This window comes from Mytilus edulis, chromosome 13, assembly GCF_963676685.1.
Source record: "Mytilus edulis chromosome 13, xbMytEdul2.2, whole genome shotgun sequence".
NCBI lineage: Eukaryota > Metazoa > Mollusca > Bivalvia > Mytilida > Mytilidae > Mytilus > Mytilus edulis.
The window spans coordinates 38,606,221-38,633,248 of NC_092356.1; the positions used below are offsets into that span (position 1 = coordinate 38,606,221).

The 27,028-nt window shown below is 31.7% G+C and overlaps 1 protein-coding gene across 1 annotated transcript in view; it reads left to right on the forward strand.

The window, feature by feature from the left end:
• The window catches only part of LOC139500293 (uncharacterized), a 53,102-nt gene extending 29,218 nt beyond the window's left edge, over nucleotides 1-23,884 (forward strand). Inside the window, exons 27-46 of the mRNA XM_071289036.1 lie at nucleotides 88-364; nucleotides 946-1,132; nucleotides 1,879-2,096; nucleotides 2,807-3,039; nucleotides 4,615-4,768; nucleotides 6,278-6,459; nucleotides 9,304-9,444; nucleotides 10,266-10,434; nucleotides 11,274-11,415; nucleotides 11,941-12,062; nucleotides 13,090-13,229; nucleotides 14,100-14,247; nucleotides 16,093-16,296; nucleotides 16,633-16,839; nucleotides 17,228-17,986; nucleotides 18,937-19,149; nucleotides 20,393-20,488; nucleotides 20,986-21,317; nucleotides 22,051-22,258; nucleotides 22,931-23,884. Of these exons, the coding sequence (XP_071145137.1) occupies nucleotides 88-364; nucleotides 946-1,132; nucleotides 1,879-2,096; nucleotides 2,807-3,039; nucleotides 4,615-4,768; nucleotides 6,278-6,459; nucleotides 9,304-9,444; nucleotides 10,266-10,434; nucleotides 11,274-11,415; nucleotides 11,941-12,062; nucleotides 13,090-13,229; nucleotides 14,100-14,247; nucleotides 16,093-16,296; nucleotides 16,633-16,839; nucleotides 17,228-17,986; nucleotides 18,937-19,149; nucleotides 20,393-20,488; nucleotides 20,986-21,317; nucleotides 22,051-22,258; nucleotides 22,931-23,214 (4,416 nt within the window). The 3' untranslated portion in view covers nucleotides 23,215-23,884. The remainder of the gene's footprint in view (nucleotides 1-87; nucleotides 365-945; nucleotides 1,133-1,878; nucleotides 2,097-2,806; nucleotides 3,040-4,614; nucleotides 4,769-6,277; nucleotides 6,460-9,303; nucleotides 9,445-10,265; nucleotides 10,435-11,273; nucleotides 11,416-11,940; nucleotides 12,063-13,089; nucleotides 13,230-14,099; nucleotides 14,248-16,092; nucleotides 16,297-16,632; nucleotides 16,840-17,227; nucleotides 17,987-18,936; nucleotides 19,150-20,392; nucleotides 20,489-20,985; nucleotides 21,318-22,050; nucleotides 22,259-22,930) is intronic.
• The last annotated feature ends 3,144 nt before the right edge of the window (nucleotides 23,885-27,028 follow it).

The window sequence follows — 27,028 nt, forward strand, 5'->3', positions numbered from 1 at the left end:
TTTGAATTTGAGTTATTTGGAGCAACGTATTAAGAATGGACCATTTGCTTCACTGTAAATTAAACCTTATTTCTATTCTTCAAACAGGCAGTCAATAAAGCAAATTTAGTAACAACTTCATCCTCGTGGGGCTACATTTATGATCAATCTCCGCCAGAAGTTGGACAAGTTTTTGATGGATTTTTGCAAGAAGATAAGTTGAATTCGATTGATATCGACTTTCAGATAGACTCTACTCAGCTTGGTGCATACTGGAAAGAGTTTTATGACCCACATACAACAATAAAAACTTACAGAATTAATGTTGGGACTTGTGTTGGTTGTGATGACGTATTACAAGCACATGATGTTGGAATAATATATGGTACTAAACTTATATTTTTGTTTTTTGTATATAAAAGATATCAGTAAAACTACCTAGCTACATTCAAAAATTTGTTATTAGAAGGCATTTTCAAATACAATAACAAGAAAAATACAAATACAATCGAAACAGTGTGTGAGGTTGGGGAGATTAAAAACGGTAAGCATACTTCCATGATGCATATCTGTGTATAAGTTCCGAAAGACATTAGTTTTTAGTTATTTTAAAATATTTAAAGCCATGAGATTTATATGATACCGGACAACCTTTTAAGATTAATATACTTTCCGGAGAAACACGACGGGTGTCACACGTAGAGTTATATCTACTTTTCCCCCTTGCTGAGTACCTGAGGTTACCCAGGTATTTGTTTTGGTTTGTGTTGCTCATTTTTTATTTTTTCTATGCTATGATATGCACTATATTTTGGTCGTTGTTCGTTTTTTACCGTGGTGCTGTTAGTTTATTTGCGACTTTTGATTTAAGATTGAGTGTCCCTTTGATATTTTTAAACTCTCTCTTTAAGTTATTTTTTACCAGCCTATATACTTACACATAGCATATATTTTATTCTATTTTAGAGTTTGTTTTAAAGGGAATGAATCTTGCTATTGGTAAGATATATTATACCACAGTGACTGCATGTAATACTGCCGACCTTTGTTCATATGTTACGTCTGATGGATTTATAATTGATAATAGTCCCCCAAATATTGGAAAAGTGAAGGATGGAGCAGATTACATTGACATAAATTATCAATCTTTAAGGTATCTTAAAACGGCCAATACTGATACTATTTAAAAATATATGTACTTAAATATTATTATAATATATGTGTATGTAAAACAAAGGATTACTTGGATATACTATTGTAATAATCTTTTTTAATATTTGTATTCCTTACAATACATTAAACAGAATAAAAATATATATTTGGTGTTCTAAAGAAATTGGTAACGAAGAAAAGAACTATTAATATTGATTTTTCCCATTTATATTTTATCGGGAATTTATTGCTGTTTACGTGAAAGCTACTAAACCCAGGACCAAAAGGTGAATTTGTGGTTTACCTTTCGAAATTTTTACGCAAACCATCACGAAATGTTGATCATAATGGAATATCTGTTTTACCGATGACGACGGATATGTTTAACTTACCATAACAACAAGCCAGTCTACATTTCATTGAATCTGCTCTCAAATTAGCAGAACAATGAAGCCACATAGGAAAAAAGTATTTTAAAGATGCACGTATCTCGGGAACTAAATTTTATATGTATGCTCATGATCAAATAATTAAACCCCAACTTAAACAGCATTTTAGAATTACGATAAACAAAGTCGTCTTTATACGAGTACAAAATCCAATTTCATCGCAGATAAAAATCTTAGTTTTCGATAGAATATCGTGTTGATTCTATAAAATAGATACAGTTAAACTAAAACATAATGCATCATTAAATTTTGTTTGGCTGTTTTTTTTTTCAAGTGTACTTCGTGTGTATAATTTCAGATCATATGTAGCCGCAACATGGCGCGGTTTTAACGATCCACAATCAGGCTTAGATAAATACTCTTTCAGAGTAGGAACACAATTGGGAGGAGATGATATCATATCGAAGAGTGAACTGCCGTTGACAGATATAGCCGTGTTTTCAAATACTAGTATTACTGATGAAATTCCAACAAACATCAGAATCTACATAACTGTCCGAGCCTACAACAAAGCAGGTATCAGAGAATATTGTACATTTATTGTAGTTGTATATACACAGAGTTATAAATACATTATATTTATAACATAATAGAGCCATAACGCATGCAAAATAATATAAATAGTATTTGCTGATATTCAAAACAAATGTAGTCCTTTCGTGTGTTGTTTTATTTGTTTCATCAAAGAACATAAAAAAATATTTTAGGACAATCGTATTGAGTTATTTATTTTGTACTACAAAGTGATAAAATATGTGTAAAATTTAACAAATAGCATGGCAACTTGAGTATAGTTAAAAATCCAATGCTTGTTATTGTCACTTTAGAATTTTTTTTAACCGATAGTATACATTTTTAGTACTCCATAATAATAGACTTTATTATCAAGTTTATTTACATTATACGAGACACACGTTCATTCCATATGCCAGGGCCTCTGTGGCCGAGTGGTCTAAGTAGTTACTGCTGTAATCACTAGCACACTGAGGTTGTAAGTTCGAACCTCGCTCGTGCCGGTGCACTCGACTCCAATCTTAATTGACTAGGATTGTCAGTTTTCCTATCGAAGGTTTGTGGTTTTCTCGGGGCACTCCGTCATCCTCCACCAATAAAAACTGGCCGCCAAGAAATAGCCTAAATGCGGTGCTTAAAAGTGGCGTTAAAACACAAAAAAATCACAAATCAAAATCAAATCAATACAAATAATTAGGCTCTTGATATTACAGGTCTTTACTCTGAAGCAACGTCAAATGGTTTTCTGGTTGATGATTCCCCTCCATTCTTCAGTCGCAAACCTGAATTGTTTCAGCAGCTCGGATCAAGAAGAGAAAACTCAATTATTTACAGAAGTTGCATGAAAATCACGTGGGAAGTTAGTGACGAGGAATCCTTTATTGAGAGACAGTACATCTCTGTGATCTCGCACAAGGGAGGTGAAATTAACTCAACATCGACAGAGGTATCATGAATTATTTTTATAATTTGATGTTGACGTATGAAAATAATAAGAAATTGTATGGTCATTTTGATCGTTCATAAGTTGTTTTTGTTATAATATTACATACGCTCAATGAAAAAGTTTTTTTTAAGAATAAAAGAGTGTGACGTTTCTTCTAGAAATATAATATTCAAAGTATGATAAAGTATCCTTTAGTCGAGAAACTCTGACGTATTGTGTTTAGATAAAATAGAAGTACATAATTTGTATCGGATTGCATATATATAGACAATAACTGTTTAGCGTCTTTAAATATCAGCTGTATGTGTACGAGGCTAAGAAACAGGTGTAATGCGAGCTTTATCGAGCTATTACTCCTTTTTGAGCCGAGTACAAATACAGATGATATTTAAAGACAATAAACAGTTATTGTCTTTATCCTGCTATTAGTTCTTGTATATTGTTTGTGTTTTGAAAGACACAAAAACTCCCATTTTTCGCATTCATTTTCGATTTGTTAAGTCCTGCGTAGTACAATTATAATCACACATTCAGCTATAGACGGGTTCGCAAAAAAAGAAACTCGAATGGTCCACAACAATACATCGCTCAAGGTGAATAATTATCTATTTTAAAATAACAACTTATTTCAACAGTAAAAACAAATAACAAAACATTGTCCAATTTGAAACAGAAGTGTACGAGTTTTCCTACGCTTCAGAATTGACATTCACTAAACATGCATGCTGAAATTGACATGATTGATTTTGTTACACAATCATTCACATTCAAGTTTTTAAATTGATAATTGTCATCGTTGAAAAGACTGCTGTTCATGTGTGTATGTTATCAGAAAATTGATGTGATTCTTATTGCTCTAAAGAAATGTTGAAAACAAACAGAACGTATAAAGGTAATATTTAATTTGTATAAGATCAAACAATACGTCATGGAATGTGACTGCAATACACATTCTGGGGTCACGCAGGTTCATACAATACTCAGTCCGGCAGTGGGCGGATCTTTAAAGCGATATCTGTATAGTATAAAGATACAGATAGCAATATCTGTAGAGCTGTTTCTGTATAGTAGGACACCCAATTGCAGAATAAAACCCTATGTCGGATTAAACAATCGTTGAAGTAAGGGGATACTAAATCTTTTTTTTTTATTTTATGCTAACCATACCATTTGTCTCTGTAGGATTTCATCACAATTTGGTTTGCAAGATAAACAGTTTGCATGTTTTAGATAACTTAGTTACTTTTCATGAAACCTTATTTAACTATTAGTAAAGGATATCAGAATAAAATATGTTAATGATGCATCTATTAGAACGTGTCAACTTTTGGTATTAATAGGATCTATATTTTCGCTAATTGTATAGTACGTTAAAACAGACCCGCCTTCATGGTTGTGGGGGGTTGAATTGAAGTCTCTATGGAGACAAATACAAATTTAAAAAGGACAACATTCATTAAAAATATTATAAATATTTACTTAATAGTTTGTTGAAATAAATTATTATTATTCAGTTATTTATGAATGATTATAGTACGAGTAAGTCGTATGATTTGATTTTTTTTCATATATCAGCTAAATGGAATTGTACGTGATTTTACTTATACAAGACTGGATCTACACGATGGGGGAATATACTTTGTTACTGTTATTGCATGTAATTCGGCTAAAGTATGTGTAAAGAAGACATCAGATGGCATTTTCGTCGACAACTCTCCGCCAATTACAGGTAAAATAAAGTACAGATTATCAATCGTTTGAAAAAGAATTCGGCTACAATTACACGGATTCTCAATATCTATGAAATGAGTTGTAGCCGATTTACTTTCTCGTGTTTGCAGGTCAACTGTTTTCTGTTCACCACTAGTTTCAAAGGAAATGTCAATGACGTTAAATTATGACGTCATTGTATTCTGAGAACTCACCAGAGAAAAACTCATCTTAGTCGTGGAGTTTGAGATGGATAATTCTCGCATGGAAAAAGGGAAACTTCGTGAATATAGTGACATTATTCATAATCATGCGTTTTATAGGTTTCGTATTATATGGTAGTCAGTTTAGTTTACACTGTTTATTGTTTGCCGTTAGGCATATGACTCAGTGACATAAATCATATGTCTTTATTTTTGTTTACAATATAATTCAAATATATATATATATATATGGGGGGTATAGCTGTCAAACTCATGTTAATCAATTAGAATCAATTTCTCATATCTGATTTGAAACTATCTATATGTATATTCAAATTACAAAAATATAAAACGAAATAACAGTTATTAAAGGTACCAGAATTATAATTTAATACGCCAAACGCGCGTTTCGTCTACATTAGACTCATCAGTGACGCTCAGATCAAAATAGTTATAACCTAGTTGTCAATCAAGTTTAAAAATGAAGAGCATTGAGGACGTAAAATTTCAAAAAAAATGTGCCATATACGGCTAAGGTAATCTATTACATGTGTAAGAAAATCCTTAATTTTTCGCAAATTCAAAGTTTTGTAACAGAAAATTTATAAAAATGACCATATAATTGATATCCATGTCAACACCGAAGTGCTAACAACTGGGCTGGTGATACCATCTGGAACGAAACGTTCACCAGCAGTGGCATCGACCCAGTGGTGTAAATAGTAATAAATCAACTATTAATGGATTAGTTATAACGTATCAGCATTTGTGTGAATATAAATTTTAACGTCATCTAATTAGAACATGCTCTAATTCTCGGTCGATTGATTTTTTTTTTCATAATGAACTTTTATCTCAGTTTTTTTTTAAATTGGTTAAAATCATGCCAACGGAATTGTGCGATTTCTTAAATGATATTCATGACTCTTTAACTTTGCACCTACATGTACAAAATATATTTGTCAATTTGTTTTACATTCTGAAGCGAATTTAAAGTTTTAAAATATATGATATATAAGTTTGACGTCGAAACAGGACAATTTGCAATGGTATGTGCAACAGATCAGCGAGTTACAGACTTTCTATTTAACACGCAGAGAAATGTTTACCATTAGAAAAATATGATGAATGACTCATGAGAATAGGATATCGCTTCATACCAAGCTACAATCTATATCTAATTAATTAATGAAATACTAACCACGCCACTTGTTAATTTATATTTATATTATAATTAAACAAATCGATTTCACATCAAGCGATATCCTTATCTCACTCGTTATGGAACCTATAGTCTTTAATTGTACAAACCATACTTTTTAAAGGAACATTTGCTATTGAAACGGAACACTCTGCTAGCCTACATCGCCATGTTGATGGTTGGTGGATGAAGTGGTCAACATTTAAATTATGGCTGGCATGGATAGGTTTCTCTGATCTTCATTCTGGTATAGATTACTATATGGTATCAGTTGGTAGTAGATATATGCTTGACGATCTCAATAGTGTACGTTTAGTATAAATTTCATAGAGTATGCCTAATATTCCTGCTAATACAATTCTATTTAGAGTACAGAAAATTATTTTATGAATTTTAAATAAACCTTGACATCCCTTTTTAATTATTATACACATTTTACATTTACTGTCTGAAAAGATTTTAATATGCATCTGTTGCTGAAAAATTGTAAACGATGATAATATAGATTTATTTTTTAAAACAAAGTAAGGAATCATAAAATTGAGAATGGAAATGGGGAATGTGCCAAAGAGACAACAACCCGACCATAGAAAAAAAAACAGCAGAAGGTCACCAACAGGTCTTCAATGTAGCGAGAAATTCCCGCACCCGGAGGCGTCCTTCAACTGGCCCCTAAACAAATATGTACTAGTTCAGTGATAATGAACGCCATACTAATTTCCAAATTGTACACAAGAAACTAAAATTAAAATAATACAAGACTAACAAAGGCCAGAGGCTCCTGACTTGGGACAGGCGCAAAAATGCGGCGGGGTTAAACATGTTTGTGAGATCTCAACCCTCCCCCTATACCTCTAGCCAATGTAGAAAAGTAAACGCATAACAATACGTACATTAAAATTCAGTTCAAAAGAAGTCTGAGTCTGATGTCAGAAGATGTAACCAAAGAAAATAAAGAAATGACAATAATACATAAATAACAGCAGACTACTAGCAGTTAACTGACATGCCAGCTCCAGACTTCAATTAAACTGACTGAAAGATTATGATGTCATCATATGAACATCAGGCACAATCATTCCATCATAACATATATGAGAAGATCACAACCCGTGTCATGCCAACAACTGGTTTTTGAATAAATGTGTTTAGTTCCGATGCAAAGACCCTATAAGTGAATCAATATTAACGCCAAAATATGCAATCTTTAATGACCTGACAACAGTATCGTAAATATATCCCTTCTTAATAAGTCTATTCAAAGGTTTTGTTAGTTTTTGAGGTGAATACTGACACCTTTGTGCTTTATAAAGAATATTTCCATAAAATATTGGATGTGAAATACCTGAACGTATAAGAAGTCTGCATGTTGAGCTATATTTACGAATGATGTCCTCATACCGATGATAAAATTTAGTAAATGTTTTGACTAGTTTGTGATATCGAAAACCCTGGTGTAATAATTTTAAAATCTAAAACATTGTTACATACACGAGCGAATCGTACAAGTTGAGATTTATAAACACCGTAAGATGGTGACAAGGGAACGTCACCATCTAAAAATGGATAATTAACGATAGGAAATGAAAAATCATCTCTTTTATCATAAATTGTAGTATTCAGCTTTCCGTTAGTGATATATATATATCAAGATCGAGGAAAGGGCAGTGGTCATTGTTAATATTAGCTTTATTTAAAGTAAGTTCAACAGGATAAATTTTTTTAATATACATACTGAAGTCGTCATTATTGAGAGCCAAAATATCATCCAAATATCTAAAAGTATTATTAAATTCGTTTATCAGATGTTGTTTCGATGGGTCTTTGCTTATTTTTGTCATAAATTGTAACTCATAGCAATACAAAAACAGGTCCGCAATAAGTGGTGCACAGTTAACATAGAATGTTGATGCATATGTTATGTAGGGTATTTTGGCATCCTACATCTGTTTTTTGTAAAGAAGTTGATGGATTAAATTTAATTTCAAGATTTGAGAGTATATTTTGACAGTGCGCTTACAGGCTTCTCATTTTAGGTTTCACTTTTAAAATTACTTCCTACAATTTCAAAGGCTACACAGTATGTAAATTTAACATGTTATATCTGGAATGCATCTTACATTTTTTTTTCCAACCGAATGTCGGTGGTTCTCTGAGGCCACTCTGGCCGCCTCAACCAAAAAAAAACCCTGACCGCAATGAAATATCACAATAGTGTTGAAAATGGCGTAAAAACCAAACAATCATTCAATTAATCTTAAAAATCCTTATATATTCTTTGCAAGTGAACGTTTTAGATCTTGTTTAAAATACAAAATAGATTTTTAGATAAACATTTATTCACGTAATGTTATATTTGTTTTATTTCATACAACTAACATTGTTGACCGCTACTTTATAAGATCAAATATTCAAACATCTGAGTACAAGCATTAAAACAAGCATATTAATATTTTATATTTGTACCTTTATCGCGATTTCATGAAACCCAAAACATAAGGAAAACATGCATTGATTTATTTCCGATTAATTTACGGTAGATTTATCGATATATATGTCCTCAGATTGAATTTTTCTTATATTTTGCCAAAATGAAGATTTTACTATGCATTTTTCGAAAATTTAATAATAATTATTGTTTATGTGCTATTTTTTAAGGTATGAGTCGTTCAACATTGCCCAAATTTGCTTAGATTGTTCATGAAAAAACACAGTTTTGATCATAAAAAGAAATCTATGAGATAGAATTTTGAAATAAAATATGAGAAGACAGGTTTTATCATATGTTTTAAGAATTTAAAAAGAAAAAAATAGTGTCTCCGAACTTCTTATTTTGATACAAGTAAATAATTCAAAATATCCCTCTCAGTCCAGTATACGTTTTACAAAAAGAGTTAACTCCCTTTTAATGGCTAATTGGAAAAATTGATTCTGAAAACACAAATGTTTGGAATGTATTTAAACATTTTGAAAAATGCAATCAATTACTAAGTTTTTCTTTATATAAATAAACAGTCTAACCAATATATTGCAAATCTGTCTCCAAATATGCAGATGTGAGCAACGAATGAGACCTATTTTGAACTGCGATTGTGCAATCCAAGATGGCGGATACCATGACTCTACCTTAAATAATTTATTTGTTTGTAGGAAAATAAGCCAGAGAAATTTCACCACAATGGTTCTGGTGTAGACAAGGGAGACGAGGGTAACGTGCAGACTTTTGAAGTAGAGACTTCAAAATTAACTGACTACGACTATGTGTTCATCAGTATTTGGGCATTCAATAATGTAAGACATTCAATAATTGCCAACAAATGCTTATCGTTGTTCAAATCTATTTTGAATTCAAACAATACGATAAAAAATGAAATGTAAAAATCGGATGATATTCATACGAAACGAGACTAGAGGTATCGACTTGGTAGGCGTATGCTGCCTATTCGTGTACATGCATGAATGAATGAATTAGGGAAAACTTTCAATTTAATCGAAATGTTTTTTTTTTAAATTCTAACGGGCTCTGAATTTACTGTTTCAAATAATCTGATCACGGAGGATGTTGACTGAAAAGAACTTTTATTATTATTTGATGCCACTATTCTTCTCAATATGAAATTACTTTTCTACGCATAACAACCAACCAGATAAGCTAATGGTACTCAAGTTTACAATCAATAGACCTAACCCAATAACTTAGATGGTTCTAACATTATTTCAGTACATTGATATGATTACCTTAATCTTGCATTAATTTTGCATTACATTACAAGTTTTTAAAACTTGGTTTTTAAATGTGATTTCTCAAAAAATTTGTGGCAAATTCGACGATTCTACATGTGTCAAACTTGGTTTAAATGGTCTTTACGATATTTTTATGTGTTTGTGGGATGATAACTTAAGTCTGAACTTGAATAACGACAATGGTACAATGGTTTATTAATGTTCGTATCATGCTCTTATATAAGACTTCCTGTGTTAACTCAAAATATATCCCGTGCAATTTCGGTGCATTACAAATTATTACTGTAGAGGTAAATAAATTGGTAATGATAAACAATCTTCTACAAAAAATGTAATCATCTTGGTTCTTGGTTATTTATTTCATTTAGGTTGGACTTCAAAGTGACATGATTCACAGTCAATTTCGTTTGATTCCTGGTGGTCCCCTTGAGTTGATTAGACGATGCACATCTAACACATGTCGAGGACACTGTGTATGTGCACCAAAAGATCAAAGATGTCCAATTAAAGGCACGCCATGTGTAGACAATACAAATAGTAAGAAAGCATTTTAGAATGTTGAATCAAAAGTTTTTTTTGTATCTATAGTATAAGTACTTCTAAAACATTTCATAAAATACAAAAAAGAGAAAACCAACGGCATAACTCATGAATAAAATTCAATTCACGTAAACATGAACCAAAGACAACCACTGAAATACATGATCATGACAGTTTCATAAAGTCTGACGAAAGAGTTCAGAGAATACAGAAAAACAAACATAATGATGCGTTGCTGGAGCTGTACAGTGATACTAACATACATCGTTACGAGAGCATTTTCAACTAAAGGTCTTTTTTGTTTGCGCTGTGACACAAAAAAAACCAACACAAGTCATTCAATTTAACCACCGCTGTTATCTTTATTTAATGAAAGTCACATTTGAAAAATCACCTTATATAAAGTAAACGTTATCTAATAAACTGCCTCTGCTGTAGTAATTTTGTTTTGTACCAAAGAACAGTTTTTTCATACGTTTCATGGTTATCAGTGCAATGTTTTCCTGAAAGTCCTCCGTAAAACTAACAACTAATGATTACATGTACCTCCACTACATGGTCTATTTAAAATTTAATTGTGTGCAAAAATTTGCAACTAAAAAAAGTTCTTTTAAATTTGTTTTATTCATCTGGATGTATTGAGAGAAAAGTAAAATCACAAAAATACTGAACTCCGAGGAAAATTCAAAGCGGAAAGTCCCTATTTAAATGGCATCAAACGAATGGACAGCAACTGTCATATCCCTGACTTTGTACAAGAATCAATCCTCATATTAATTTTAAGTCATATGTAAATAGAAAATGTAAAGTGAATTAATCATTATAGAAATTTTCAGATAATACCAACACTTTAATTGCTATATATGATGTGACTGATATACGAGAATTAGAAGCAGAAGATATTAGTTTTACCCCATCACATGACACACTAGCAGCAAGATGGAGAATTGTTCAGATTCAGGGTTTATTGCCACAGTGGTAGGTACAAACATTTTTTAAAGATCAAGTTTCAATAGCCAAGACGTAAGATAGTCTGTTTGATTCTCAAATATGCATATAAATTTATATTGCATCAAATACAGTATACTTATTGGTCTTTTAAATGTATTTATTTATGTTCATCGCGGTCGAAAAACCTAATACAAAACATACAAGCTAAAAGATTTATAGTATATTTAAAAGTGAAAATATGCCATAAATTTAATTGCTTGTACATGCATTTTTAAATTGTAATCCCTTGAATGATTTTAAAAGTCATTGAATGACTAATGATTATCTCGCTTAAATATAACACGCACAGCTCCTTGTTATTACAGGTTTATCTTTTTTTTTGCTTTTATGTTTTTCGTTGCACACTTTGGTATTTGCATGCTTCTTTTTTCATATATAAATCACTGATGCACCCACACATTTACTATATGTACTAGTTAATATGGCTTATTAGTACCTTTGTATCATTTTTAAAATTGAAATATATTTACTATAAATTGTATGCTGACACAGGTATGAATGGAGTGTAGGAATAACAGAGTCACTTGAACCGGAAGGAATTATTGACAGCTCTGTAGAAAATGTTTGGCATCCTTGTGGTCAGATAGATAATGCAATCTACACTTTGCCTCGAGGTAAATTTAAATTAGGATTATGTACCCTTGTGTTGATTCAATGCGAAACATATGGCAATTTTATATAGAATCCACAGCCTTTCATTTTATACTCTAATATTTGACAATTCGGTGCTTGATATATTGAGGATTGAGGATTATTGCATGCAGTGCCTACGTTGGTTTCCTTAAAACAAGCTTATACATTAAGATATTGGTTAAAACAAATACAAATATGGAGCATTTCAAGTACACTTTCTAGGACTAGTGCATGATTTGTGACAAAACAATGAACGAAATTAAAATTGACTAACAGCAACCATATAACGTTTGTCTAGAAAAATAATTATAAAAAAATAAGTTATAATTGTAAAATCATTTCAAGGTTGTTGTTGAAACTGACTTTCATTCTATCATTTACATCTGCAATAGCAGTATACCAGTGTTCAAACGTCAAACATCGATTTTAAATCGGGGTTACAAACTAAAACCGAGGGACACACATCAGCTATAAGAAAGAAAAAAAAGAACTCAGGACCACTGAAATACAACAATAACAAACGCCAACATACATAGAAACGATTTTTTTTTATAACAACTGGCATATTCTTGACTAGGTACAGGACATTTTCAGAAAAAAATGTGGGTTGAACCTGTATTTATTGCTAGCCAAATATCCCGTTCATATGGAAATAATGAATTTTTATGCGACTATCATAAAAGTGTGAGGTTTAGCTAGCTTTATAACCAGGTTTATTCCACCATTTTCTACATAAGAAAATGGCTCTACCAAGTCAGGAATATGACAGTTGTTATTCATTCATTTGATGTATATGAGCGTTTGATGTTGTCATTTGATTAGGGAATTTCCGTTTTGAATTTTCCTCATGTCGCACTTACGTACCGAAAATGCAATCTGGAAATGTTTGATTTGTTGTTGTCTTATTAACATCGGTGACAAGGATACTATGCATATGTATGACGAACACACAGTTAGAAAGTCGTGTAGATTGTTAAATATAAATTATGTGTGGTTGCAATTTTGCAGGAAAAGTTCTGAATGATTTCCAGATGTACTCATTTTTTGTTAGAACATGGTATGATAGCAACACTTTTGCGGATTTCAAATCTGACGGTGTAACAGTAATGTCAAAACCATTGACGAAAACGAACGTATTTGGCGTAGGGGTAAGGAATTCAACAACTGTTTAAATTAAGATATACAAATGTTGATTTCTCTGTCACTAAAGAGTCTACGAATCTGCACTAGAAACAAACCCTTCAATCGTATGTCTGACTGAACACATTGTTAAAGTAGTACACATACAATACACGAAGTTCTTAACCATATAAATCTAAGAATAAAGAGATACTTTAATATATGTAACCTATAGATGCTTTCACCCACGTCGTTTTGAATTTGCTGTAAAGTTTTCCGTCCTGAAACGCAGTGCAGTGGAAATAAAAATACAGCTGGTCCATTTGCTTTTCTATAGGATTGTATTTTAATATAAAACACTCTCGTGTGTACAGTTCTTGCCAGATTATTTCAAAGGTTTGCATCAGAATGTTTTAGACGAGTTGGAAAGTCAGTGATACTCAATTATTTTTTAAAGAACATATGAGTTATATGAAATTTGCGTTGTAAACTCTCTCGAGCCAACAATTCTTTAATGATTGTTATACAAATTTGAAGTTTTATACCAGCAGAATCGTTGGAAGAATTCGATAAACAACGCTTATTAACTATCTTACGGGAGTTATGCTCTTTAAATTAGAAAGTATATAGAAATAACATAGTTAGCGATCTCGTTCCTTTATATCCAGTACAACATTAAGAAATAAAAAGAATCAGAAACATTTTTAGTCATTGACCATGAACGAAGACAATAAATGCAATATATGGGTACATTAGAACGCTGTTGTTTTCTATTACAAATGTACAGTTAAACTAAATATCATACTAACTAATTCAATTATTTAGGTTTTGAAGACAAATATACTCTGAAAATGGTTCATATTTAAATATAATGTAATATAAGTAAGTATTACATTTAGGTTAAGGAACATTTACCAGGTCACTGGAAGAAGGATATTGATTATATACTACGAGGCGGGCTATTTACAATTTCATGGCATGAAGCATTTGTGAAGGCCAGCACTGTTATTGAAAAGTTTCATGTTTATTTGAGTACCTACATTGGAGGTATGTATCGAACATTATTAGAAGTGACAATATAAAATGAAACTGTACTAGTTTTTGATTTGTTATATCTAATAGATATACAGATTCAAGAAAAATACATTTACTTAGACTCCCCTTTTTTAAATTTCAATTGAAAAGTCCTTTTTGCTGAACAACGATTATCTATACAATTACGGAATTCGTCAGTTGGCGTGTTTTAAAAAACATTTTTCGTTTTCATTGAACAGCACAACTAAGTTAAGAATAATCTTTATTTTCAAAATCATGTGCACCACTTTTTGGACAAACAGCTGATATGAGAATAAATTGATACATGGTTTGTTTATTCATATGATTTTTATTGTCTAGAAAATAATGAATTGTTTTAAGTCGTCACTGAAGTTTGATAGTCTGAATTGTCTTAATTGATTAGTAAATGCGTTCTGTTTAAACTCCTTTGTTTACCACCCACTGATCGATACAAATTAGCCATTATCACTTAATCAGTGTTAAATGCATAATCAGGAAGAGGACACAATGAAACACAGAGTTAAGAACCAGTTTAACTGCACCATACAATTGTTCATGTCCGAAGTTAGTTTCTTGGTGTTATACGCCACATTTTACATCATTGGTAATATCATAGCATTGTTACAATTTATTGGTGGAGAAAGTAGTAGAACATGGAAAAACCATCTACCTTCGACATTTTTATGCCCCACCTACGATAGTAGAGGGACATTATGTTTTCTGGTCTGTGCGTCCTTCAGTCTGTTCGTATGTTCGTCCGTTCGTCCGTCTGTCTGTTCGTCCGTTCGTCCGTCCGTGGTCTTTGGTCAAGGTAATTTTTGATGAAGCGGAAGTCCAATCAACTAGAAACCTAATACACATGTTCCTTATGATATGATCTCTCTTATTTTTAAACAAAATTTTTGTTCCCCATTTTCATGGTCCACTGAACATAGAAATTAAAAGTGTGAGTTTCAGGTTAAAGTTTTAGGTCAAGGTAGTTTTTGATGAAGTTAAAGTCCAATCAACTTGAAACTTAGTATACATGTTCCTTATTAGTTGATCTTTTTACTTTTAAGGCCAAATTAGATTTTTTTACCCAATTTCACTGTCAATTGAACATAGAAAATGATAATGCGAGTGGAGCATCCGTGTACTTTGGACACATTCTTGTTTCCCTATAATTCTATACTCAGGGAGATTAAAAACTTTAAATATGGTAAACAAAAACTTGTGTTTTATTGAAGAAGGCATGAACACATTTGTTTGATTTGTGTTGGGTCTTACAACATATATCTCCTTAACTTACTCACATATTTAAATAATGTTCTATACTTACTAGTAAATTGTTATTTTATAATTCGTTACAAGCTAATTACGGTTTGTCTTATTGGTTAATTTTGGGATGGGGTGATGTTTTTATCTTCAGAAATCAAAACTTCAGTTTTTACATTAAATGATTCATATGCAAGTGCCTGCCCTTCCTGATTTGTACCATAGCATTAGAAGATGTTTACCAATAGGTGAAGGATCTTTGAATAGGTTCATAATCCAGGAAAATCTGCCTTTTTGTAATTTTTGCTACATCTCTTTCTTTACTGCAATTATCTAACAGTAGTTTTTGTAACTAACTGCTTTCATGTATAACATTTCTTTAATATAGGAAAACATTGAAATTTTGAAAAAGATCATATGTATAACATTCAACTAGACATTTTTTTCTCAAAATTCAACCATCCGTGTTCATTGTAATTGTACAATTGTACAATTTGCATATTTGTTATTATCATAATATGGTATATATCTACACGCAATTGTGATAAGTACTATTTTATCCAATATGCACATTCCTTTCAGGTCATGACGTACACAAAGTTGATATAGATATTCCCGGATCAGTTTCAGCGGTCAATATAAGTCGAGTCTCTCTGTTACCTGGTATTAAGTATTATTCTAATGTGGTTGGTTATAGTTATTCTGGACAGCACAAGACATTGTCATCAGATGGGTTCACGGTAGATGTTGATAAACCTTTAGTCGGAGTTGTAAATGACGGCATAGGTTTGTTCACCTTTGCGTGTTAAATTGATAATGCATTTTGTAGACACCAATTATTTTATATTTAAAGAAATTTTAGTTTTCATAAAGAGGACTTTTTTTGTTGGTCACATTACAATTGCAACATTTAATAAATGATAAAAATGAAACGGTAAAATATAAGTTCTATTATCTTTATGTTCTAAAGTGAACTTAATATATATATTTTAATCTTCAAATAAAAAGAAAACTTTTTTTTTTTAATTTTTCACTTTTCGGAGATATTTACTAGTTGTTTTAATACTATGAGAATATTGTGCTTGTCAATGTATCAAATTTTTTGATAATTTGTTTATACAGGACACATAGAAATAGATTTTCAAAACACTTCACACTTTGTAAGTGCTTCCTGGAATGGTTTTGGAGACCATGATTCCGGAATAAGGAATTATTACTGGTGCATTCAATCTAAAATCTCCGAAACGGACTGTGATGTCCTGCCTTATCAAAATGTTGGTATTCATAGATCAGTATCCAAACCCATCAACTCTTCTATAATACACCCAGGTAACATTTACAAGTGATTCTCATGATTTGAAGTCATGATATTCCATGCAGAACTGGGATCTAGAAAACAGCTTAAAATCTATTTCACGAGAAATTGATTCACAAGGAGGGTGTCAGCCTTTAGTTATTTAAGTACAAATGCAGCCTTAATGATATCAACAAAATGTATACGTCGTAGTAAACAATAGTTTTCAAATAAATTTAGCAATTTAGAATGAAATATAACATTCTGTTTATCTTGAAAATTATTAGATTAATTTTTTTAACTTATTTATTAATTTTCTGTTTACAAAACATACATTTTCAGTGTGATACTAGGTATTAATTCGAGTTTGAGAAGATGTCATGTATAAATGATCCGGTTCAATATAATACCTTCTTTTTTTAGGGGCAAAGATGTTTAGTAAAGTATATGCTGTTGATTTCGTTGGTCACGTGTCAGATATTGCAACATCGAACGGTTTTACCATTGATGAAACACCGCCGACACCAGTACAGTTAATTTTTACCGAAAATAGTATGATAAAAAACCCGTCATTTGAAGACAGTGATAATAATTTTGTAGACATTTTTAATATGTCAACTACTAATATTTGTGGATATTCAAAACCAGATCACTGGAATTCTTCTGATAACGGTTGTATTTGCGTAGTGGGCTCTTCAAAATCTATTGCTATGGACGGTCGATCATTTCTTTTTCTCAGAGGAAGTGTTATTCAGACATTATATAACTTAGAAATAGACAACTCTTATAATGTCAATTTTTTTACTGCTCATGTTCCCTTTGAAAATTCAGTACTCTCTACAAAAGAAGGTTATATTGAATTTGGAAACGAAAGACACGTGTTTCTTGTGTACCAAAAACAAGACAAACATGGTTCTAATATTGATGTATCATGGCATTCTCATACCTTTTACTTTACCGCAAGGAATAAAGACGTTAATATTACGTATGGAAGCATGGACGGCACAACAGGCATTTTAATCGATAACATAAAATTTTCTAAGGTTGAAGTTGTTGATGTTGGGACACATTCGTATCCGGTTTTATCTCACGCAGTGTGGCTACATGAATGGTCATCAATACACGCATCATGGCAATTTGTTGATGAAGAAAGTCCTATTGTTGAATATCTCTGGGCTATTGGTAAGTTTATTTATTGGTCTTATGTTTGTTTTCATCTTTTGAAGCAGGAAAAAGACGATATGTGTATGCCCCACCTACGATAGTAGGGGGAATTATGTTTTCTGGTCTGTGCGTCCGTTCGTCCGTCTGTTCGTTCGTTCGTCCATCCGTTCGTCCGTCCGTCTGTACCGCTTCGGATTAACGTTTTTTGGTCAAGGTAGTTTTTGATGAAGTTGACGTCCAATCAACTTGAACATTAGTACACATGTTCCCTATGATATAATTTTTCTAATTCTAATGCCAAATTCGAGTTTTGACCCAAATTGCACGGTCCACTGAATATAGAAAATGATAGTGCAAGTTAGAGGTTAAAGTTCTTGGTTAAAATTTTTAGTCAAGGTAGTTTATGATGAAGTTGAAGTTCAATCAACTTGAACATTAGGACACATGTTCCCTACGATATAATTTTTCTAATTTCAATGCCAAATTAGAGTTTTGACCCAAATTGCACGGTCCACTGAACAAAGAAAATGATAGTGCAATTTTCAGGTTAAATTTTTTGGTTAAAGTTTTTAGTCAAGGTAGTTTTTGATGAAGTTGAAGTCCAATCAACTTGAAACTTAGTGAACATGTTCCCTATGATATGATCTTTCTAATTGTAATGCCACATTAGAGTGTTTACCCCAATTGCACGGTCAACTAAACATAGAAGATGATGAGTGGGGCATCCGTGTACTATGGGCACATTCTTGTTTTAATAAGAATTTTGAAAGCTATCAGAAAAAGCCTTGACCAAAGACAATAACAGTTCGATGGGTATATTATCTTAATCAGATGTGGTAAATGTTAGTTCTAAGTAATAGTGTTTCAATGATCAAATATTTTGAATGCACATGTGGTAATAGCTGTATTCTGATAACGCAAGCTATCTGTTTTAGAGCAGTCTTAATAATAATTTCGTTATTTCATAGGTTACAAAGAAGGTAGCACAGAAATACAGAGATATACAAGTGTTGGACTGAACACATTCGCCTACAATTATAATATTACATTAGCACATACGTCTCAAGTCCACATAACAGTTGTTGCCACCAATGGTGCTGGGTTGTCTTCATTAGTAACCGCAGAAGCCCTTTTTATTGATCTTACACCTCCTGATATAGAATTTATTTATGATGGTATTGGTGAGTACCTAAGACAATTAATTCATTCAGTTACAAAGTATATTTACAGTAATTATCGAGAAGGCTTTGGTCTATTACTATACCAATTCAGATGGAACGCATTGGTTTTATTTCACTGCACAAACTAACAATCTTTTGTTAAAGCAACGAGCAAAACTGTTTTACCAATCGATCAGTTTGTAGAGGTGAATCGAATTAGGCTAAACTTTGATGCAATAAAAAGGAGAAGGAAGCATTGTTATTCGAATGGAAGAACCGACATTATCATCACTATCAATATTAATATTTAGATCTTTCTTAGGACTAACGCGAAAGCAAAATTAATCATATATTTAGTTTGCATATGTGTAATAAATGAATCGTGCATTTTACTTGGACGGAGAGTTGTCTCATTGACACTCTTAACACATCTTCTTATATATATATATTGTGACAACGACATATCGTTATTTTCACGTCTAGAATTTTTTTCTTTTTATTGAATATTTAAGTAATTCTGATATGCATTCATTTCTTATGGGTATTAATCTACCAGGCCAATTAATATCAGTTACTCGAACATATTCTCAATTCAAATCTATAACCTTTGCGATATCTAGTCAAGTTTGAAAGAAAGAGCTCCAATCGGTGATGTTTTCAGAACGTTGTCATTATATTTTCTTAATCTTTAATGAAATCGAATTTTAATTTGAAATGTATAGTGGACTGTAAATAAAATTAAATAATTTATTTATTCTTTAAAATTTTACTAGTATGTAGTGATCTCATGGCATTTCTTGGTTCAAAAGCATCATTCAAATGATGTTGATATTTTTAGTGATGGATTGATCAGTTGTGCATTTATTTTGTTATATACTGATGACCTAACAAGGTATACACGAACATTGCACCTGAAATATTTAATAATTTAATTTACAGTATGTACAAGCAAATATATTGTTAACCTTGATCGCTTAGACTGATCTCATAACTAAATAAGAATGTATGAATGTGATTGATATATCAATATATAACCACAAGTGGTTATTTAATCGAGGTTACCGTTATGAGTGAACAAATGAGTGGTTCGAATTATTTTAATAGTAGTTATAAACAAGATATACACTATTGTATTTAATTCTGTTCTATGTATATGTATATACGTATCGTTTCTCAAGTGATACATTAAGAGGGTTTTCACAACTGTATTGGCAGTGACCTTTTATATAAAAATCTATATTCTTATTCTTGTCTTTTAATACAGGATATGATATAGACAGTCAAACAACGGATGAAATCATTGTTAACTGGAAGGTTGAAGATTTAGAGTCTGGATTATCGCATTGTGAATGGGCAATTGGTAAGACGTACTGCTGTTTTATTATCACCAAAATGACCTTATATTAAAAAAACAAAACATTCTAAAACACGAAACAGGTGTTTGATTTTATTCCTGTGAAAATTATTTTTGTTTGATTAAATTTTGTCCAAGCCATTGAAGTTTTTATATGGTAGCATTACAATAGTGATACAATTATAAAAATGCATATAATAGGTTAGACGTAGCATTTCTATACCTGATATACAGTTAACTTGTGACTATGTCTGCTTTTCTTACCAGCTAATCCTTATTATTGTATTGGCATAAAGCGGAGAATTAATATCTATGAAGTCCAGGATTTCAGTAGTGTTAATGTGTTAGCGTGAATGAGGTTTGTTTTCCGTTTTACATATACAGATTAAAATATTTAGCATTTAGACTGATACTAACTTCTTCGTCAGTGATGAGTGTATGGTATCCACACTTTCATGTTGAAGATTGCAAACCTTTGCTGATATAATTACATTTATTCATAGGTTTTAGTGCATTTGGTAATGAGATTCAGGCGTTTGTCCGAATATCGACAGAACTTTCATCTGTATCTAAAGTATTTGACCATAGTTTATTGGCATCGAGGAAGGTGTACGTGACATTACGGTGTCACAATAAGGCAGGCCTGCACACCAAGAAATCATCCGACGGAGTTACAGTATCAGACAGTCCTCCTTCTATACAGAATGCTCAAGTTCAAACTCTGGACCAACCAATAACGGAATACAGAAGTAAACAAAACTTCAATGGAAATACTTCTATTGTGCGACTGAAGTGGATGGGTTTTGAAGATAAATCAGGCTTAGATTCATTTCATGTAAGTGAATAAATTCTTTTGTTTGAAAACCTCAGCTAAAAAAATTATTTTCCCGTCGACCAAGATATCAAGATATACAGTTCCATTTGTTGATGATACTACCTATCATTTCATGTATGTGATTCTTTTCCATTATGTTCCGAGTGCACCTGTCGGATTTTTTGCAAAAAAAAAACATATATCGTGCGCATTGAAGCAATCTCTAATATAAACAGAAATGAAATCCGTAATTCAGTCGACTAATCTGTAAAAAAAATTGTGAGCGGAATTCATTTTAAATCGGCTCTTTTTGAATAAGAATACGAATAATAGGATATTTAGTTGAAAGATTGCATTTTGACTTCGTAAATCCCTTTTAATTACAGGTTTTGAGCCGTATTCATAATTTTATTCACATAGTCTTCCATTTATAACAACTCTTTAATCTTTTCATTTGAGTGTTTTGGTACACTTAACGTTTCTGTATCCACAAGTGGAGTCTTGCATCTGCAACTCATCGTAAACCATTGTCTTGATTTCAACGAAAGATTTTGTGCACCTTTCTTATATAATGCCATTTTTTTTTATTGTTTCTGGATATAGGAACAATGTTCATACGTTATCAAAAGCGTATTTTTTCACAAACCTCATGATGTTCTGATAAACATGTAATTATGAACAAAATAATATTAAATTCAAGATAATATTGTTAACAAAAAGAACTTTAAAAAAGAATAAACATGCTATATTCAAGGTTGAATTCGAAAACCAGAACAAGACGGTGTCTTTATCACAAACAATTCTTTATGATCATGGCGGTGTTATGTACTGTAGTATGACTGGTCTAGCCTTGCATGATGGACACTTTGAAGTGAGAGTTTCAGCAATAAATCATGCATTTCTATCCAGTGAACCTGTATCAACAAATATGTCTGTGTCAACTATAATTCCGAAAGTATCAGGTATGTTAATCGCCTCATATTATAAATGCTTATAACACACATTTGATACAACTTTTAAAGAAACAACTATACACCAGAAATCAAAGGGAATGGATGCAAACAACAATAGACCGCCGTACAACATTCGTTAACAAGATGATAAAAAGATGTACCAACAATTCAAAAGAGAAAATAACGGCCTGATTTCTTCTGAAAAATATTTATACGTTTATGGCTCATCTGTATATGTGGTCACCAAGTAACAATGCAAGACTTTTTCATAAAAATGTATGGACATTTCAACTTCCTATTTCCGTAGTTTTCGATGCTCTTCAACTTGGGATTGTATGGACCGTCTGGTGTATTTGATTATCAGCTTTGTATCGTTAAAGAATTGATTTACATGTTTACAAATTAAACGAATTTTAAAAGCAACGTAAGCACACTTTTTGGTGTTATTACTTTTTTTCTTATACAAGACATCCATTGAAATTGATACTTATTACATTTCTAAGTTAAACAAGACGAGTTAGCGCAAGTTCTTTTCAACGATGTTAAAATTTAAATAAAGGCAATCATTATTTTTTATTTCAAATTCTTAGTTTTCCTCGTGTGCTCACTTCAAGATGTTTTGTTTATAATACAATTACATTCAATGAATACAGGAAGAATTAATGTATAATTTATATTTAGAAACAAAGTCCATCACAATGTCTGAAAATGAAACGAACAGAACTTTAACCATCAGCTGGGATACGTATTTCATCTCTGCATTTAGTTTGTACTATGAAGTGTCTGTAGGGACAGCTTTAAATGGAGCAGATATTATACAGTGGCAGGAGACGACAAATGAATTTCTCGTGATGCATGTCCCACTCCAGGTTAAATTGTACAATGGGATGACGATTTATATTACAATTACAGCTATTGGACCAAACGGGAAACATACAACAAAAACTATTGCTCTGACTGGTTAATCATGAGACATTTACTATCTGAAGTGCGTGGACATATTTTTGCAATTATCGTGTACACGCCCGATTGCGGCAAACATGCTCCCTCAGTATGCTTTGTGCTTTGTTTGTAAATTTAGATCAAATATTTTTATTATTTACTTTTAGTAAAATACATACTGTAAATATCGTACAATAACATGTTTTACTGAAGCCTAAGCAATGTAGTAGGTCTATAATTGTTGATATAAATCAGTATTGTAACTGCACGATATAACAAAAAGGTTCATAGTCTTCTTTTATACTAAAATGAATACATCTATTATTTGACAGTATTCTATTTTGCTAGTAAAAAGTATATAAACAAAAGACAACTCGTAAAGTCCCTTATCGCAAAATCGAAAGCTCAAACTAATCAAACGAATGAAAGTCATTGCATGGCAGAATGAAGTAAATTAATTTCCACTAAAACTTTCTTAGGTAGGTAGTTAAATATAAAGGAAAAACAATTTTCTTGTTTAAAATGTTGTTTTGGAAAACAATTTTTCCAAAGTTATCATTCCTATTGGTTTATCTGGCTTGTTGTCAGTTAATATTATAAATATTTTTTTTACTAATTTCAGAATCAATTTCTTTGTTAAGCAAGATATAATTTTTATACTATTCATAGTTTTACGAATATTAAAATTAGTTCTAATTGATTTATCTTGACTAATTGTAGTAAGCTAATGTTTTGGTATTGCAAAATATTTGCCTAATCCAATCCTGTTTATTTTTCTGTTCATATAGAATAAATTTCTCTGCGATTTGAACTCTTTCATCAATGATATGAAAGATAAAAATAAAAAAACCAGTTGTTTTTTACCCATTGTTCCAAGAAAAGACATTTTCTTTAGTCTAATGAAGTGATTTCCCCATATAAACTGTCTTCCTTTTTGCAGAACGTCTTGTAGGTATGTTGATGCTCTTTCTTACACACTAAACAGAGTTTCAATAAATTCTGGATACATTCTTGTAAACTTTTGGAATAAAATTGAGAAAAGAAATGGGGAATGTGTCATAGCAACAAAAACCCGATCATAGAGCAGACAACAGCCGAAGGCCACCAATGGGTCTTCAATGTAGCTAGAAACCTCCGCCCCCCCCCCCCCAGGGCGTCCTTCAGCTGGCCCCTAAAAAAATATTTATACTAGTTCAGTCATAATGGAGGTCCCCCTCCCCTATACCTTGCAAATGTAGAAAAAAACGCACTAATACGCACAGTTAAACTCAGTTTAAGAGAAGTCCGAGTCCGATGTCAGAATATGAAACAAAAGAAAATAAACAAAATGATAATAATACATAAATGACAACAGACTACTAGCAGTTACTGACATGCCAGCACCAGACCTCAATTAAACTGATTGAAAGATTATGTCTTCCCATAAATGACAACAGATTACTAGCAGTTACTGACATGCCAGCTCCAGACCCTCCTTTAAGAGGTTTAGTATTATACCATTATTAGATATATGACAAGAACATAATCCGTGTCATGCCAACAACTGGTTTTATAATAAATGTGTTTAATTCCGATGCAAAGAACCTATAAGTGAATCAATATTAAAGCCAAAATATGCAATTTTTAATGACCTGACAACAATATCGTAACTATATCCCTTCTTAATAAGTCTGTTTATAGGTTTTGTTAGCTTTTGAGATGAATACTGGCATGTGTATGCTTTGTAAAGAATATTACCATAAAAGATTGGATGTGAAATACCTGAACGTATAAGATGTCTGCATGTTAGGTTATGTTACGAATTATTTCCTAATACCGATGTTTTAAGTTTAGTAAATGTTTTGACTAGTTTGTGATTTCGAAAACCCTGGTAAAAGAATTTTTCAGTAAAACATAGATTTCTCTTGCTAAAATCTAATACGTTGTTACATACACGAGCGAATCGTACAAGTTGAGATATATAAACACCATAAGATGGTGATAAGGGAACGTCACCATCTAAAAATTAACAATTAACGATAGGAAATGAAAAATCATCTCTTTTATCACAAATTTTTGTATTAAGCTTCCCGTTAAGGATATAGATATCAAGATCGAGGAAAGGGCTGTGGTCATTGTTAGTATTAGCTTTATTTAAAGTACGTTCAACAGGATAAATTTCTTTAGTATACATACTGAAGTCGTCATTATTTAGAGCCAATATATCATCCAAATATCTAAAATTATTGTTAAATTTTTGTATCAAATGTTGTTTCGAAAGGGCTTTATAGTTTAAGTCATAAATTGTAACTCATTCCGACTTTTTAAATGCCCAATTAATGAGGGATGTGAATATTTTCTTAATAAGAATATGAGGCAAAGTGGTATATAGGGTAGAAAAATCTAAACTTTGAACAGATTCAAAATTACAAATATATGCATGCAATTTATCAAGAACGTCCAACGAGTTTTCGACACTCCAAAAGCAATTAATTCCACTATTTTTAAAAGGCCTTATTTGAACAATTTATTATCAGTTGTTTTATTGTACCAAGTGTACTAATAAGTAAAATAGACAAATAAGTAGTGGAACAGTGGCTTGAAGATGAAATAAATCAATATTTGTAAGCTGTTTTGTGTAGCTTCGGAAGCCAGTACATAGTTGGGACTTTCATTGTATTTGGTTTTGCTTTTAAGGAAGAAGCTAAAAGTTTATGTTTGTTACAGATATCGTTTTCTGAATATAAAGTCAGTTGGAATATTGGCGAATTCGTGATTTCCTTTTGCAGAAAATCAATATAAAATTTACGTCAAACAATAATGATATTATTAGCAGCTTTATCAGCTGAAACAAAAACGAATTCCTTGCCTAGTTCTTTTAGTTTATGTTTGATACGCGAAATAGCGTTTTTATAGTATTTTTTAGTATTTTTATAGTATCTAGATCATTTATTCCTTTAAGATTTATTTTAAATACTATCAATTTTTTTCCAATTCTATTCAAATTATCATTTTTATTATCGTATAATTTTATTATCCAACTTATGTGTATGAATTTGATAAACATATCAATGTCTATCATTCTTATCCCCCTTTTGCAAACCAGTCATTTGTAATCTGCTGTAAGTGTTGATCTTTTAATTGATTGACAATAACAACAAGAATCAGATGACATTTCCGCCATGTTAGGTTATTTGTAGAAAGTATTCACTGTTCCGTTCTATCTGTTATAGTTAATCCTAAATAAGCAAAAATGGGTTGAATAAATAAAGGCAACATAGTATACCGCTGTTCGGAAGTAATACATCGATAAACCATAAAATGGCGTCGAGGTCAAATGGAATCTGCCAGTCAGACATGTACACATAACAACCATTCCGCACACCATATAAACTATTGCGTATAGTATTTAAGATACTGCATTAGTAAAAAATCTGCTTATATCTGACGGAAAATGTAGACCCTGCAAAGATCCCATTTTACAAATGATATCGGATATGTTCCTTACGTCGTAACTACAATCCCCTTCCCTTTCATGAATGTGACCTACCGAATTAGACTATTTACCGGATTTGTAATCACATAAGCAACACGACGGGTGCCACATGTGGAGCAGGATCTGCTTACCCTTCCGGAGCACCTGAGATCACCCCTAGTTTTTGGTGGGGTTCGTGTTGTTTATTCTGTAGTTGTCTATGTTGTGTCATGTGAACTATTGTTTTTCTGTTTGTCTTTTTCATTTTTAGCCATGGCGTTGTCAGTTTGTTTTAGATTTATGAGTTTGACTGTCCCTTTGGTATCTTTCGTCCCTCTTTTACAAATGTAGTTATTATATTACTTATTGGAAGGGGAGTATCA